A 15,541-nucleotide genomic window follows, 5' to 3' on the forward strand; every position below is an offset into this window, starting at 1 on the left:
CCAGGGCATCAGTGCTCAGCTACACAATATATCAGCACTGCTGCCAGCAGCCGACAGCACATTCCAAACTTTCCCTTTAAAACACCTATTTGCAATGCAAAGATTACAGGATGAGGCTTAAGAAATAGCAAGAAGACAGGCCTCTCTGTTCCCTTCATCATCACCTGAGGCCATAGCTACTATTGTCTAACACACAAAATCCTCACAGTAGTTTCATTATTTTAAACATCTGTTTTCATCAAGTACACACCACCTTCTCCATTGTAAAGTTGCTGGACCGGCTGGTTTCAACTGACAGTCGCCACAAGCCCAACACAGGCAGCTGCCCAGGCTTTAGGCAAACGTTCTCACTTACTTGTTACTGCAATGTTGATTTCTCCTGTTCTGGGAGTGAGTTCTCCATCCTGAGGAAGAGGTGAAATCCCCGAAATTCGCAGTGGCTCAAGACCAAGGGAATTGTCGCTGGCAAGGTCACCTAGAGCTGATCTTCGGTTAACTGCTTGGGTTCTGGTAAGCCTTTCCATATCAAATGCTACATTATCAGTACATGGTAGATTTGGCTGCAAAATATTTATAAGAACAAGAGGTATATAACATGCTAAATGTTTTGACATTTATTTCAAGGACTTCGTTGAGTTTTTTCCCACATCATTTCATTTCCCATCTACCTTTCTGCTCTCACCTAACAGGTTTTCTCTAAAGGATCAGTTGATCTCACCCCCCCCCAAAAAAAATGGTAGAAAGGAAAAGCAAAATCTGTATCAGAACTTAGAAAACTGACCACTGCATCTCTGTAAAGAAAGGACCACCTTTTGTGGATATAGTCACAGACAGTGGGAGTCATTCTCACTATTATAAAGCTGACAGGCATTTGACTTACAGAAGAACCTACATGATTTTGGTTAATGTCAAATGTTATTGTTGAGGGATAGCAGGTAAAAAAAAAGGACAACTTTTAATCTTATAACATCTTTGAAATGTTCTAATTATCTAGTATTCAGTTTAAAAATATCTTCTACTTTTAAAGAATATATATATATATATATATATATATATTTTTTTTTTTTTGGTTTTTCGAGATAGGGTCTCACTCTGGTCCAGGCTGACCTGGAATTAACTCTGTAGTCTCAGGGTGGCCTTGAACTCACGGTGATCCTCTTACCTCTGCCTCCTGAGTGCTGGGATTAAAGGCGTGCGCCATCACGCCCGGCTTAAAGAATATTTTTATGTGTGTGAGAGAGAGAGGCAGACAGAGAGTTTGGGCATGATAGGGCCTCCTGCTACTATAAACGAACTCCAGATGCATGTGCCACTTTGTGTATCTGGCTTTATTTGAGTACTGGGGGATCAAATCCAGGCCATCAGGCTTTGCAAGCAAGGGAATTTAACCGCTGAGCCATTTCTCTAGTCCTCTTCTAACTTTTAAACATAAATCATACAACCAAGAGCAGATTGAAATTAAAAAGATCTTTAAATGGAAGAAAACACCCTGTGTCAAAACTTTAGCATTCAATCTTGAAGAAGTATGCAGCAATGTGGGGTCAAAGTCTATCAATTTAAAAGTGGGCATGGGGGCTGGAGAGATGGCTCAGTGGCTAAGGCACTTGCTTGCAAAGCCTGATGGCCTGGGTTCAATTCCCAGTACCCACATAAAGTCAGATGCACATGTAATGCAGTGCCTAGGGTTTGTTTGTAGTGGACAGAGGCCCTGACATGCCCTCTCTCTCTCTACCTGCCTTGTTCCCCCTCAAATAAGTAAACAATAAATATTGTAAAACAAAACAAAAACTATGGCACATCATTATAGCTGATGCTTATAATGATATGTTTAAAGAATCATGACTGCTGGGCTGGAGAGATGGCTCAGTGGTTAAGGTACTTGCCTGCAAAGCCTAAGGACCTGGGTTTGATTTCTCAGTGCTCACATAAAGCCAGATGTACAAGGTGGTGCATGCGTGTGGAGTTCATTTGTAGTGGCTAGAGTCCCTGGCATTCCCATTCTCTCTCTTGTGGCCTCTTTCTCTTAAATAAATAAATAACACAAAATTATGACCGCTAGAATACATTTTAGAAGAATTTTCATTTTAAATGGATAAATTTTTAGCAACAACAGAGAGTAAAGTAATATATTCCAAGTGCTTGTTATAGGCCAGGAAACATTATGTTAAGTCAGGAATGTCCCCACTTGGCAGTACTGGGAGATAACTTTTCTTGAGGTGGGATCTCACTGTTACTCTAGACTGGTCTTGAATTTGTGGGCTCAAGTGATCATCCTGTCTCACCTTTAGGTAGCTAGGACCTTAGTTGCATACAACTATGACTGGCTTTCAGGACATATCTAACTCTTGTGACAGGGAAATCATGCTACTGTTACTGAGTAGTGTAGGAACTACATCATCACTGATATGGTTTCTGGAAATAGGACAGATAGGGTGTTATTGCCCAACAATACTACCCTTAAACTCTGATTTGACTGCATATTTAAAATAAGACTACTTGAGATTTGTGTGTGTGTGTGTGTGTGTGTGTGTGTGTGTGTGTTGCAAAGCAAAAATGAAGAGTATGTTTTGGACCAAATTGAACTTTTTGTTAACATTATTCATTTATTCCTTTTTTTTTTGAGACCAAAAAAGGATTTTATTTCTTCTAACAGCATAACCCTGGGTATATACTTTATTATGCAAGGAAAGCAAGAAAGCCTCCAGTTTTCTCAGGAAAGATGCTCTGGCTGGTCATAGCTGACCCTGAAGTTGCATATCTGGCCAACTCACCAGCCAGGGTGCTCAGGGGCTTTGGTCACTTTCTGCCTTCATGGCTTACCATTTGCCAGAAATCTTGAAACCAAAGGCAAACTTAAGAGGGAGGAACATATGACATCATTTATGCAAATATAAGAAAAAATACTATTGGAGCAAAGTCATTTATATTGTGTTTCTTTTTTAAATTTTTTGTTTATTTTTATTTGAAAGCGACAGAGAGAGAGAGAGAGAGAGAGAGAGAGAGAGAGAGAGAGAGAGAATATGCCAGGGCTTCCAGCCACTGCAAATGAACTCCAGACATGTGTGCCCCCTTGTGCAGCTGGCTAATGTGGGTCCTGGGGAATTGAGCCTTGAACCGGGGTCCTTAGGCTTCACAGGCAAGCACTTAACCGCTAAGCCATCTCTCCAGCCCTGTGTTTCTTTTTCCTCCAACCAGAAGCACACTTTATTTTATTTTTTTTAAATTTATTTTTATTTATTTATAAGAGAGTGACAGAGAAAGAGAGAGAGAGAGAGAGAGAGAGACAGAGAATGAATGGGCTTGCCAGGGCTTCTAGGCACTGCAAACAAACTCCAGATGCATGCACCTCCTTGTGTATCTGGCTAACGTGGGTCCTGGAGAATCAAGCCTTGAACTGGGGTCCTTAGGTTTCACAGGCAAGTGCTCAACTGCTAAGCCATTTCTCCAGCCCTTATTTTTATTTTATTTTTTAAATTCCAAAGTTAGGGTCTCGCTCTAGTCCAGGTTGACCTGGAATTCATTATGTAGTCTCAGGTTGGCCTCAAACTCACAGTGATCCTCCTACCTCTACCTCCCAAGTGCTAGGATTAAAGGTGTGTGCCATCACACCCAGCTAGAAGAATACTTTATTTATTTATTAGAGACAGAGAAAGGGAGAGTGAGAATGGGCACAGCAGGGTCTCTAGCCACTACAAACAAACTCCAGATGCATGTGCCACCATGTGCATCTGGTTTACATGGGATCTGGAGAATTGAACCTGGGTCCTTAGGCTTCACAGTCATGTGCCTTAACCGCTAAACCATCTCTCCAGCTCTAGAAGAATACTTTTAAAAGTAGTTACTTACCTTCTCTTCTGAGGTAGGTTGAACTTTGAAATAATCTGGAAGAAAGGTACTGCTGGACTAAGATCATATGGCTAAGAAAACTAGTGTATTTCATGAGACTGAGTAGCAAATTATATGACACAACTCTATACTATACTTATTATACAACACAAAGTAATGACAAAACAGGAAACATACCACAATCCCTAGGGCCTTCAAAATATTAAGTTTGCACATGGGACAGGTACAATGTTCACTAAGCCAGGGATCCACACAGGATTTGTGGAAAACATGCCTATAAAATAACAGAGAATTATGCCAAACATTAAACACTGAAAAACAACAAGTCAAAATAAAAAGAAATAAAATTTTGTTCGTCTTGTTTTTCCTCCTTTACCACATTTTCAAGTCCTAAGAGATAAATATTGGGGGGTCATTAAAATATAACTTGCAGGATATCTCCACAGCCAACCTCCTATAGTAACAGCACTGTGTAGTAAGTGGGATGTGGAGATTTGACTCTGGGGTGCCATGTTCTGGCCAGTAATTTTGCTTTTCTATTACTGGTTCTTCAGGAATGGTGTAACTCCCATATTTAATTTCTTCCTTTTATTTTTTGGGAGGGGGAGGGTCTTAAGTATCTCAGGCTGGCCTTGACCTCCCTATATAGCCAAAGATGACCTTGAATTTTTTTTGAACGTTATTCCATTTGAAGTTTTTTTTTTTTTAAGTATAAACCTTTTCATTTCCTCAATCACAATTTATATAGCTCAGTGTTATGGCATTTGGCAGCAATTGTGTTTATTCCTTTTGGGTTCTTTTTGTTGCATTAAAAATAAAAGCAATTGGACCATATTAAATGTCACTGCTAAACAGCAACTTTAAAATGCTCCTTCATAAAGTGACCAAGCTATTTTGAGAGGGTTGGTGCTGACATGTTCAGTAATGATATTACAATTTGCAGTTTAAACTCAGTAACTTTAAGGTCCACAAATCAAGTTTACTTTAAAAACTAGAGCTATTTGAAAACTTCATGAGTATATCAACCGGAGGAGTATTTTAGGTCCCAAATCCAGTTTTAAAATTTATACTCCACAAAAATAAACTAAAATATTAAAGTATAATTCACATGTAAAAATTTAAACCATAGTTCTGGGCCCATTAAAACACCAAGAAAAACCAAAAGGATAAGATTTACAGCTGATTGGGTGGGGGAATGGGACAAAATAAAAATGTATGTTAAAAAATTTTTCTTTAAGTTAGACAAACTAAAATGTTAAGATGAAACCCAGACCAAAATATCACTCAAGTAAATGTATTAATTTAATAATTAAATGTATTAATAGATGAGTATGTAATGCCATAGTGGGTGAGTAGCAATAGCATTTAAAAACTTTTAATCTGGGCTGGAGAGATAACTTAGTGGTTAAGACTGCAAAGCCAAAGGACCTTGGCTCAATTCCCCAGGACCCACATAAGCCAGCTGCACAAGGTGGCACATGCACCTGGAGTTTGTTTGCAATGGCTGGAGGACCTGGAATGCCCATTATCTTCCTCTTTCTCTCTCTGCTTCTTTCTTTCTTGCTCTCTCAAATTAAAACAAAAACAAAAACAAAAACAAAAACAAAAACAAAAACGGTTTTTTTTTTTTTTCCCCAAGGTAGGGTCTCACTGTAGCCCAGGCTGACCTGGAATTCACTATGTAGTCCCAGGGTGGCTTTAAACTCATGATGATCCTCCTACCTATGCCTCCTGAGTGCTGGGATTAAAGGTGTGCGCCACCACACCCGGCCAAAAAAGCTTTTAACCTATTCAATTTGAACATTTTAAATAATGCAACATAGTATTTTTGTTTGTTTTGTTTTGAGGTAGGGTCTCATTCTGGTCTAAGCTGACTTGGAATTCACTGTGTAGTCTCAGGGTGGCCTCAAACTCATGGCAATCCTCTTATCTCTGCCTCCAGAGTGCAATTAAAGGCACATGCCACCATGCCCAACACAACATAATATTTTGATATTACAGCATTAACATAGTGCTTGATTAAAGATCTTCAAATCTTTGTAGTAGCACATTAAGTTAAAAAAATTACCTCAGTGGCGGAAAGAATGTAAAGGAAGGGTAGGACTCCTTACAACGTGCTCCCTCCAGACATAAAATGTCCTTGATATCCATGACCTCATAGTGCCTGACAATACCTACACAAGACCATCATAAGAGGAGGGAAAGATCACGACATCAAAATAAGAGAGAGACTTATTGAGATGGGGAGACAATATGATGGAGAATGGCATTTCACAGGGAAAAAGGCGGGGGGAGGGAGAGTATTACCATGGGCTATTTTTTATAATCATGGAAAATGTTTTTAAAAATTGAGAAAAAATAAGATAAAAAAAGAATGTAAGAGCCACAGGGTGGGAGGTAACATCCAAAGGCATTGCACCCCCTCCCCTTATAATGACTGACTGCTGCTCTCACAACTCATAAACCGCAACTCCATGGTGAATACCAACAGTCCCATAAGAAGGGCCCTTGGTGGAGTGGGTCAGGGAGGAGGGAAATTATGGTACCAACATGTGATGTGTCCATACAAAGTTTCTACTTTTTAAAAAATTTTTTTAAATTTTTATTTATTTGAGAGTGACAGGGAGGAGGAGGAGGAGAGAGAGAGGGAGAAAAAGAGAGAGAGAATGGGCGTGCCAGGGCCTCCAGCCACTGCAAACGAACTCCAGATGCGTGCGCCCCCTTGTGCGTCTGGCTAAAGTGGGTCCTGGGGAATTGAGCCTAGAACTGGGGTCCTTAGGCTTCACAGGCAAGCGCTTAACCGCTAAGCCATCTCTCCAGCCCCAAAGTTTCTACTTAATAAAAAGAAAAAAGAATAAAAAAAGAAAAAAATTACCTCAGAAGGTAAATATGAAGATAAAAAGAGAAGATTTCAATACAGTCATCTGTGCCACACTGACAATTCAGTACAAAAACAGCTGAGGATAGCTGACTAAGTAGTAAGAGCTTAATTTTAGTGGTTTAAGGAAAGTTTAGCTGGGCATGTGTGGTGGTGGTGCACGCCTTTAATCCCAGCACTCGGGAGGCAGAGATAAGGGGATTGCCATGAGTTTGAGGTTATCCTGAGACTATATATGTGAATTCCAGGTCAGCCTGGGATAGAATGAGACTCTACTTTGAAGAAAAAAAAAAATCCACCCAAAAAAACCCCAAAACATTTAGAAATAGTTAAAAATTACAGCTATTTTAAAATTTAAGGATTACATATAAGTACACTTGGTGGCCTTCTGGCCAAACAATAAGATGTACAAAAATTTATTCATACAGTGTTAAGTCACAGTCCTGATAAGAAAGGTATAGCTTGCCTGGCATGGTGGCATATGCCTTTAATCCCAGCACTCAGGAGGCAGAAGTAGAAGGATCACTGTGAGTTTGAAGCCACCCTGAGACTACATAGTGAATTCCAGGTCAGCCTGGGCTACAGGGAGACTCTACCTCAAAACCCACCCCCTCCCCCCAAAAAAGAAAGGTATGGCTAGATGTTTCAGATTGGCTAGAAGCAGACATTATATAACTAATCTGTTTAAATGCCAAAATACTGAACTCTCACTCTGCTTCATAATGGATAACTGCCCAAAAACTAGACATTAGCACTGGAATGAAGAAGTCAAGGTATTGTTAATTCACTGGTAAAAGTATATTTTTCATACTTACATAAATATAACAAAACTACCCATACTGTCTGTGACAGTGTATTAGTAAGTCAGATACATCGTCTTGCACAAATGCCTTATTTTTTTCTGAAGTTGAGTGACCTTTTCTAAAGGCTATTTCATAACCTTCTATTTAAGTATGAGATGGTGAATATGAAGGGAAGAAAAAATATGATGACTAAATTCTATATATTTGGGAAATAGTTCCTGATTATACAATAAGAAAGAATTATGGCCTCCATAAAGAAACTGCCAGAGAATAATTTTTTTAAAATCACTTTGCAGACTGAGGTGTGGTTACCATAGGTTAGTGGTTTTAAACAACTGAGATAACAGCCTTTTATTTTTAAGTCATTGTTGAGCTAAATGTATACAATGGGTAGTTTTTAATAGAAATTTCAAATAAACATTTCCTTCAAATCTCAGATATTTTGTTTTTCTGTAAAAAGTATAGAACAAAACATGTCAACATAATCTGTGGTGTGTTAACATGATATAAAAACAAATGCAGAGATGTGATCTTTAATATCAAAATGCTTATTATTTAGATTACATGATTAACATCAAAGGAATAATTGAAAACTTCAATCACCAATTGTGTTTCTTCATAACCTTGAACTTTTGATTCCCTGCCTCTACCTCCTGAATGCTAGGATTACATGCATGTGTCACCATGTTTGGTTCTCCAGTACTTAATTTAAAAAATGCTTTTATTTATTTTCAAGTAGAGAGAGACAGAGAGAATGGTTATGTCAGGACCTGTAGCCACTGCAAACAAACTCCAGATGCATGTACCTCTTTGTGCATCTGGATTTAGGTGGGTACTGGGGAACTGAACTTGGGTCATTAGGTTTTAGTTGCTTTTTAAATTTTTTAATTTTTATTTAGTGAGGGGGGGAGGGAGAAAGAGAGAGAGAAGGAGAGATAGAAAAGAGAGAGAGAGTTTTGGACTTCTGGCCAAGATGGCGACCACCTAGCTGCACTCCAGATACCGGGGAAAGAAAGATGCAGATCCTAAGGAAAGAGCTGCCCCAACATACCTCAAAAGAGGCCCAACTGAAACTAAGGACAATTGGCGAAAGAAGCAAGGGTAATGTTTTCCTGTGAACCGGATACCAGCACAAAGGGGAAGGAGACCAACGCAGAGAAAAATCAACTCCTACCAAATCAGAGAGCCAGAGCCTCAGAGGCCCCCAACACCTCAGCACTGAAGCAGACCAAAAATGAACCCAACATGGCTCAGGGAAATTTTGCGGAAGAGGGGGCGGAAAGAATGTCAGAGTCACATGTTGGGTCATGATTTGCAGAGACATTTATCATACCAATAACTGTGGGCTAACTCCACAATGCACGACCCATTTACATCAACAAGGAGGGTTCAATGGGAGGGGGTAGATCATAGATGAGCCTAAACAATGGTACCAAACTGCCTGTATTTGCTGAAAAGAAAACTAATAAATTAAATTAAAAAAAAGAAAACAAAAAAACGAGGGCTGGAGAGATGGCTTAGTGGTTAAGCGCTTGCCTGTGAAGCCTAAGGACCCCTGTTCTAGGCCCGATTCCCCAGGACCCAATTAGCCAGATGCACAAGGGGGCACATGCATCTGGAGCTCATTTGCAGTGGCTACAGGTCCTGGGGTACCCATTCTCTCCCTCTGTCTGTCGCTCTCAAATAAAAATAAATAAACAAATAAAATAAGGAAAGAAAAAAAAAAAAGAAAGAAAAAAGAGAGAGAGATAATGCACACATCAGGACCTCTTGCTACTGCAAATGAACTCCAGATGCATGTACCACCTTGTTCACCATGTACATCTGGATTATGTGGGTTCTGGGGAGTCAAACTTGGGTCTTTAGGTTTCACAGGCAAGCATCTTAACTGCCACACCATTTCTCCAGCCCTTGAATTATTGGGTTTTACAGGTAAGCACCTTAACCTCTAAGCCATCTCTCTAGCCCTCCAGTACTTAATTCATAAAGCTGCATGAATTGAGGGTTTGTAGCCTGAATGTTCATTTAAATAAGTTATAAGTGGATTTTTCTTATGTTGTTTTCTTGTTGGTTTGTTGATCTAAATTGAAGAGCCCACTCCATTAGAAAATGACTGTCTTAGACTGGAGAGATTAGGTTGAGGTGCTTGCCTGCAAGACCTAAGGATTCAGGTTTAATTCTCCAGATCCCATGTAAGTCAGATGCACATGGTGGCACATGCAACTGGAGTTCATTTGCAGTGGGATAGAGGCCTTGGCGTGCCCATTCTCTCTCTCTAATAAATAATAAAAAAATGACTGTCTTTTCCACAGTGTGGGGGAACCTTAAGAAAGACAACAAAAGCTAACTTTGCAGATGGATTAAGAAAGCCTTCTTTCCTTCACCAACTCAAAATCTGAAAGAAATATTTTTTCTCTTTAAAAGAAAATGTTCACTATGATCAGAGGCCACTCTAGTTGAGTTATAGGTCAGTGCAGCTTGGACTAGAGTGAGACCCTGCCCCAACCCCACCCAAAGCAAATACTCTTTATATCTACTTCCCATCTGCACCTCAGTCAACTACCCTCTTCCCCTCCCCTCACATCTTGTCCCAGACTTTCGGTCTCTGATTCCCATAGCTCATCTCTCACCTTTGAGTACAAAACTGAGGACTTGGCTGGGGAGATGGCTCAGTACTTAAAGGCACTTGCTTGCAAAGCCTGATGGCTTGGGTTCAATTCCTCAATACCCATGTAAAGCCAGATGTACAAAGTGATCCATGGGTCTGGAGTTTGTATGCAAGTGGCAAGAGGCTCTGGCATGCCCATACTCACTCTGTCTCTCTCTCAAATAATAAACAAACAAACACACAAACCTGAGCCCTTGTTCTCCGTACCAATCGGCCTTATCACAATTCTCTTTTTGTTGTCACCTCCTTCTTTGTGAGTAAGTGCTTTCCTGTCTTCCCCCATTCTCTCCACTCTCTTGTGCCTGCATACTCAGCCTTCCTGCTGCACATCCCCACCTTGGCCTTTACTTTTTTTTGTAGACAAAGTTCTGCTGCTATAGCTGCTGGAGCCTTGGCTGACCACCCTGCCTTCCAGCTGTCTTACTGAAGGACTGTGGAACAGGGTAAAGTAGGGAACGAGGGCCTCATCTAACTCATGAGGCTGTCTGGAGCAAACATGAAAAGTTGTACTTGCCTAGAGAAGTACTAAGGGTTGAGAGCAACCTAACAAGCCACACAGTGTCTCAACAGATGGCAAGAACACTCCTGCAGCAAGCCTTGAATCCAGAACACTCAGTTTATGATGCCTTCTCACTAGCTGGAGGGTACACTATGGACAGCCAGAGACCTCAGAAGGCAGCACCTAAAGTTCTTCCTCTCTATTATAAAAGGTTCCAGTAATAAAAATACACAGCAGCAGAAAAGGGATGCGATGGAAGACAGGGGATATGTTGAGGAACAGTGAAATGTGAAAAGGACAAGCATATCAGAGCTTCAACCAAAGAGTCCTTTATTCCTATAAACACTACTTTGGGATACAGAATGAGAAATGTATAGAATATGGAAGGAACAAACCCAGCAACATTGAAATGCAGTGCCCTCCCCTTCCTACTGGTCATGAACTACAAGGGCCAGAAAGCAGCAGGGCTGGGGTGACAGCTCTGCAGCTTCTGCGTGCTGTGTGAAGGACCTGGCAAACATAAAAGGATCCCAGATTATTAAAGGTCAGAGACAAGAACTCCTTCCCCTAACTGGACCTGGCAGCAGATGCTGTTTAAGCTCTCCCTTGGAGGTGGGAGTGATCACAGCAACTTCTCAGCTAGCCAGCAGTCAGCTGAATGACCCATTTTAGTTCCCAAGTTGGCATCTGAAATGTACATTTATTCAAACTATAGCACTCTAATTCTCAGAGTATTTTTACCTACAAAAAATTTTGTGGCTAACCTTTAAATAAGGTGACTGCTTCTTGGTTTTTAAGACATACTGGCTAACATCCAAAGGATGATCAACTGTAATCAAGTGACACAAGCAGAAGGTCCCCAAAGCAATGCCAAGCACCATCTGTCCATAATAAATCAGTATGACAGAGACTGAAAAGAAAAGATCATGCCACAAAATGCCAGCAAACCATGAGAAGTTTGATATCTATAGATAGAAAGACTTAGTTCAGAATAGGCTAATTAAAAATGAAGGACAGACAGATATCAGCATCTGATTGTCTTCCTCCCTGACTGAGGAGAGGGAGTGAGTACATATTCCACCAAAGGCTGGCTGAGATGGGGAGAGGCTATAGGGTGGTATGAGGAAGTAACAGATTTGAAACAGTTTTAAGACTGGACTCACAAACACTTGCTGAAGGAACAGGGAACCAATAGAACAAGGTCCCCCAGGAAGGGAAAAAGCAGTAATAGACCAGTTCTGGGCTGACTGTCATCCCACAGGAGGTGTGAGTAAGGGTCAGAGGCAGGCATGCTGAAAGGAAAGTAAGCTGAGGGAATTCCAAGCACACTTTCTTTTTTGTTTGTTTTTTTGAGGTAGGGTCTCGTTCTAGCCCAGGCTGACCTGGAATTCACTCTGTAGTCTTAGGGTGGCCTCACTGTGATCCTCCTACCTCTGCCTCCCGAGTGCTGGGATTAAAGGTGTGAGATACCATGCCCAGCCTCAAGCATACTTTTCTCCGAAAGATTGATGGGGAATCAGTTCACTGGACTGAGATGGAGCAACAATGGGGGGAGGTAGTTGTTTAAAAAGATGGGTTATACTTGAAGGCGTGCTATGATGGAAAGAGAAAGCCAACCAGATATGGTCAATCAGGAAAGATTGTGGTAGAAAAGAAGCTAAAAGTTGAAGTGATTCACTGAATTACTGTAAGAGTTAATTGCTTAAGAGCTAAACTTATCCTTGTCAGCAGATGGAAAATCCCAAAGGGAGAACTGTCCAGAAAGGGCCCAGAGGGATGGTAAGAAGGAAAGACAGTTTAGGCGGAAACAAAGTAAAATGGAGTTCATTGTTAGGTGACTACAGAAATGACTGATATATGAATTGCCACATCTTATTTGTTCACTTACCTTTCCTCTTGGCTATGAAAACTATAAAATGGAAAGAAAATCTTAGCTCTGGGTCAGAGCTTCTTTGGAGAGCTACCTCAAGTTCTTTGGCCCCCGGATAAATAAACTCTACTTTCACTCATACTGGCATTGGAGTGATCTTTCCAGAGAATTTCTGCAACAAGATAATCAGAAAAGAGCTGAGCAGCATTTGGCACTCAGCTAGGGGTGGAGAACCGTGTCTGTCCCATCTGTTCAAAGCCCTGTTGGATGACAGTGAGAGACAAGAGTTGCTCAGCCATGCAGGGTAAAGAAAGCTATGGGCGGCTCAGGCTCAGAGCTCACAGAGACAGAAGAGGGAGAAGGGACAGGGCAGGTTGAAGGACTCAGGCTCAGAGCTCACACAGAGGAAGAGGAAGGACAAGGCAGGTGGAAGGACTCCTAGCAGCAGCATTGGGTGACTAACACAAAGGACTGGAAAGGCTGTAACAAAGTATTTTCTGATCCACATGTCAATGTGCCAAGGCTGAGTAACCCTGCTGTAGGTTAAAGGTTGTTACAAAATGTTGCACAATGTTAAGTTAGTATTGTCTGCACCTGAGGATCAAACTGTTGTTACCATTTCAGTAAGAACATGACACTTCCATAAGAGTAATGGACTGTAGCTGGTTCCAAAGCAACAAGGAGAACGGACTACAACAGGCAAGGCAGCAAGTCAAACAAGGACAGTGCCAGAATGAGGGCACAAAGAAGCTCCTTTAAGTTTCCAAAAAATTTTAATATTCAAAAGCATTCCTCAAACATAAAAATTGAGAAGCAGCTGTCTGGTGTCAGCCAGAGAAATGGTGAAGGTCAACCAAGGCTGTGGCCTCAGTGGAGGATATGACCCACTGCATGAGACTCACTCAGGAACTGATGTAAATAAAGATGCTGGGTGGGATTGCACTCCAGGTCTCTCTATAGTTTGTCATTGCCCCTGATGTGCAGCCAGAGTGGAAAAGCTCTGAGTTAAACCAAGAAAAAGAACTCAATAACACTGAAAAGGCAGCCAGGCATGGTGGCGCATGTCTTTAATCCCAGAACTAGGATCACAGGAGGAGGATCACAGTGAGTTTGAGGCCACCCTGAGACTACATAGTGAATTCCAGGTCAGTGAGACCCTACCTCGAAAAACAAAACAAACAAACAAACAAACAAAAAACTGAAAAGCCAAGGTCTTGGGGCTGAAGAATGAGAACAAACTTCTCATTGTTTTAGGTTGAGACTTCCCTGAGGAAGACATTTTCATTTTATTTTATTTTTTCTCAATTTTTATTCATATTTCCCATGATTACAAAAAGGATCCCATGGTAATATCCTCCCCCCGACACTTTCATTTTAATAACAGCAAATTATTATTTTTTCCTTTCCCCTCAAGTACCAGATGGTTCCAGGAGATACTGGGCTGAGGTAGGAAGAGAGGGACTTTGTGAAGTCTCAGCTTCTTCCTGGCTATAGCAGGCATTTGCTGATACTTAACCCTTTTCCTGATTTGGTAGGTAATTATGCTTCCTTTAGCCTCACCTTTTAGATTGTAAGTGACTACAAATGAGGAAAAATACAGTTATTATTTAATTTTTTATAAGAGAGCTTACATCTAGTTTAACAGATTTCTCTTTATATGTAACTTAATAGTTAGAATGATTGGTCCAGAATACTGGATTTCTGTTTCTGTATACATAATTAGAATTCTTCCTAAGTTCTATGACTTAAAACAATAATGCACAAATGGATCTTCCTAGGCTCAAAACATATCATTTTGTGGACAAATAACAGGACCAGTAGTTTCATGGAGACAACTACCCACAATGATTTTATTCAGTACCATATTTGCAAGGTTGTCATGTGGGTATCTTTTAAAGAGATGGGAGAAAAAGGGAAGTCTTTGGTATACGTGATCTTACATTTTTCCCAGTCCATATTTAGAGCAGTGTATTCTAGTGGTTTCCATTGTCTAGCCTGGCCAAGAGCCATGGCAGAAATCAACATTCTATATGGGCCTGCTGTTACAGGCCTATAATCCCACCTACTCCAGAGGCCTAGGCAGGAAGATGACTAGTTCAATGCCAGCTTGGGCTACCAAACAGTTCCAGACTAGCATGGGTAACTCAGTGAAACACTGTATCAAAGGAGAAAGTAACAAGACAGAGCTGGGGTACAGCTCAGTGGTAGAGTGCTTGTTTACCATTTATGAGGCTATGCAGGCACCCTCAGAACTGGAAAACAAGAAAGAAACTTTGCTCTTTTTAGGCACTGAAGTTTTAGTGGGTAAGTATTCTTCTGGAGGTACATAGTCTTATGAATGGAGTGCTGACATTAAATACCAACCTTTATATCAGCCTTCTTTCTGAATTGTGTGAATCTGGAATTTTCACTGTCTATTAATGGTGCTGTGGCTTCGGTGTCACCTAAGTGTCCTTCCCAGGCTTCACTTTGATTCAAGGTTTGGTTCTCAGGGTGGTAGTGTTGGCAGGTAGTGGACCCTTTAGGGAACAGGGTCTAGTAGGAAGTCTGAAGGTCACTAGAGGCATGAGGATTTTTGTGGGACCCTTTTGGTAGTCCTCAAGAGAAGGCTGTTCTAAAGGTCAAGTTGCACAAGAGAGGACTTCTTACTCTTACCTAGTCTTCTACAACGAGCCGTCACCTGCTGCCCTCACAGAGACCACTGTGATCAGCAGTCCACTGGGTCCTAGACTTAGCACCTCCAAAACTATGTTCTGATAGACCTTCTTTTCAGTAGTCTTTGTCACATATTTTGCCACAGTAATACAAATAGTAGCCAATACAAATGGGAGAAAAACATCCTTTTTGGGTTATGGGAGAGATCATAGAATATAGTTAATTAACTTGTTCAGAGCACACTTCTGATTCAGGGCAGGCACAAAGCACATGTTAGTCCTCTCCATTCTTCATAGTCCAGGTTCAGAGCAAGACTAAATCC

General features: G+C 40.9%; 1 protein-coding gene across 2 annotated transcripts in view; it reads right to left on the reverse strand.

The window, feature by feature from the left end:
- Nucleotides 1-15,541, reverse strand: part of Rnf130 (ring finger protein 130) — a 143,198-nt gene that overhangs the window by 35,862 nt on the left and 91,795 nt on the right. For both annotated transcript variants that reach the window (XM_045152154.1, XM_004666610.3), the window contains exons 6-7: nt 4,024-4,120; nt 356-560 (exon numbers count right to left, since the gene is read on the reverse strand). In XM_045152154.1, the coding sequence (XP_045008089.1) occupies nt 356-560; nt 4,024-4,120 (302 nt within the window). The remainder of the gene's footprint in view (nt 1-355; nt 561-4,023; nt 4,121-15,541) is intronic.

The sequence above is a fragment of the Jaculus jaculus genome, chromosome 6 (genome assembly GCF_020740685.1).
Source record: "Jaculus jaculus isolate mJacJac1 chromosome 6, mJacJac1.mat.Y.cur, whole genome shotgun sequence".
NCBI lineage: Eukaryota > Metazoa > Chordata > Mammalia > Rodentia > Dipodidae > Jaculus > Jaculus jaculus.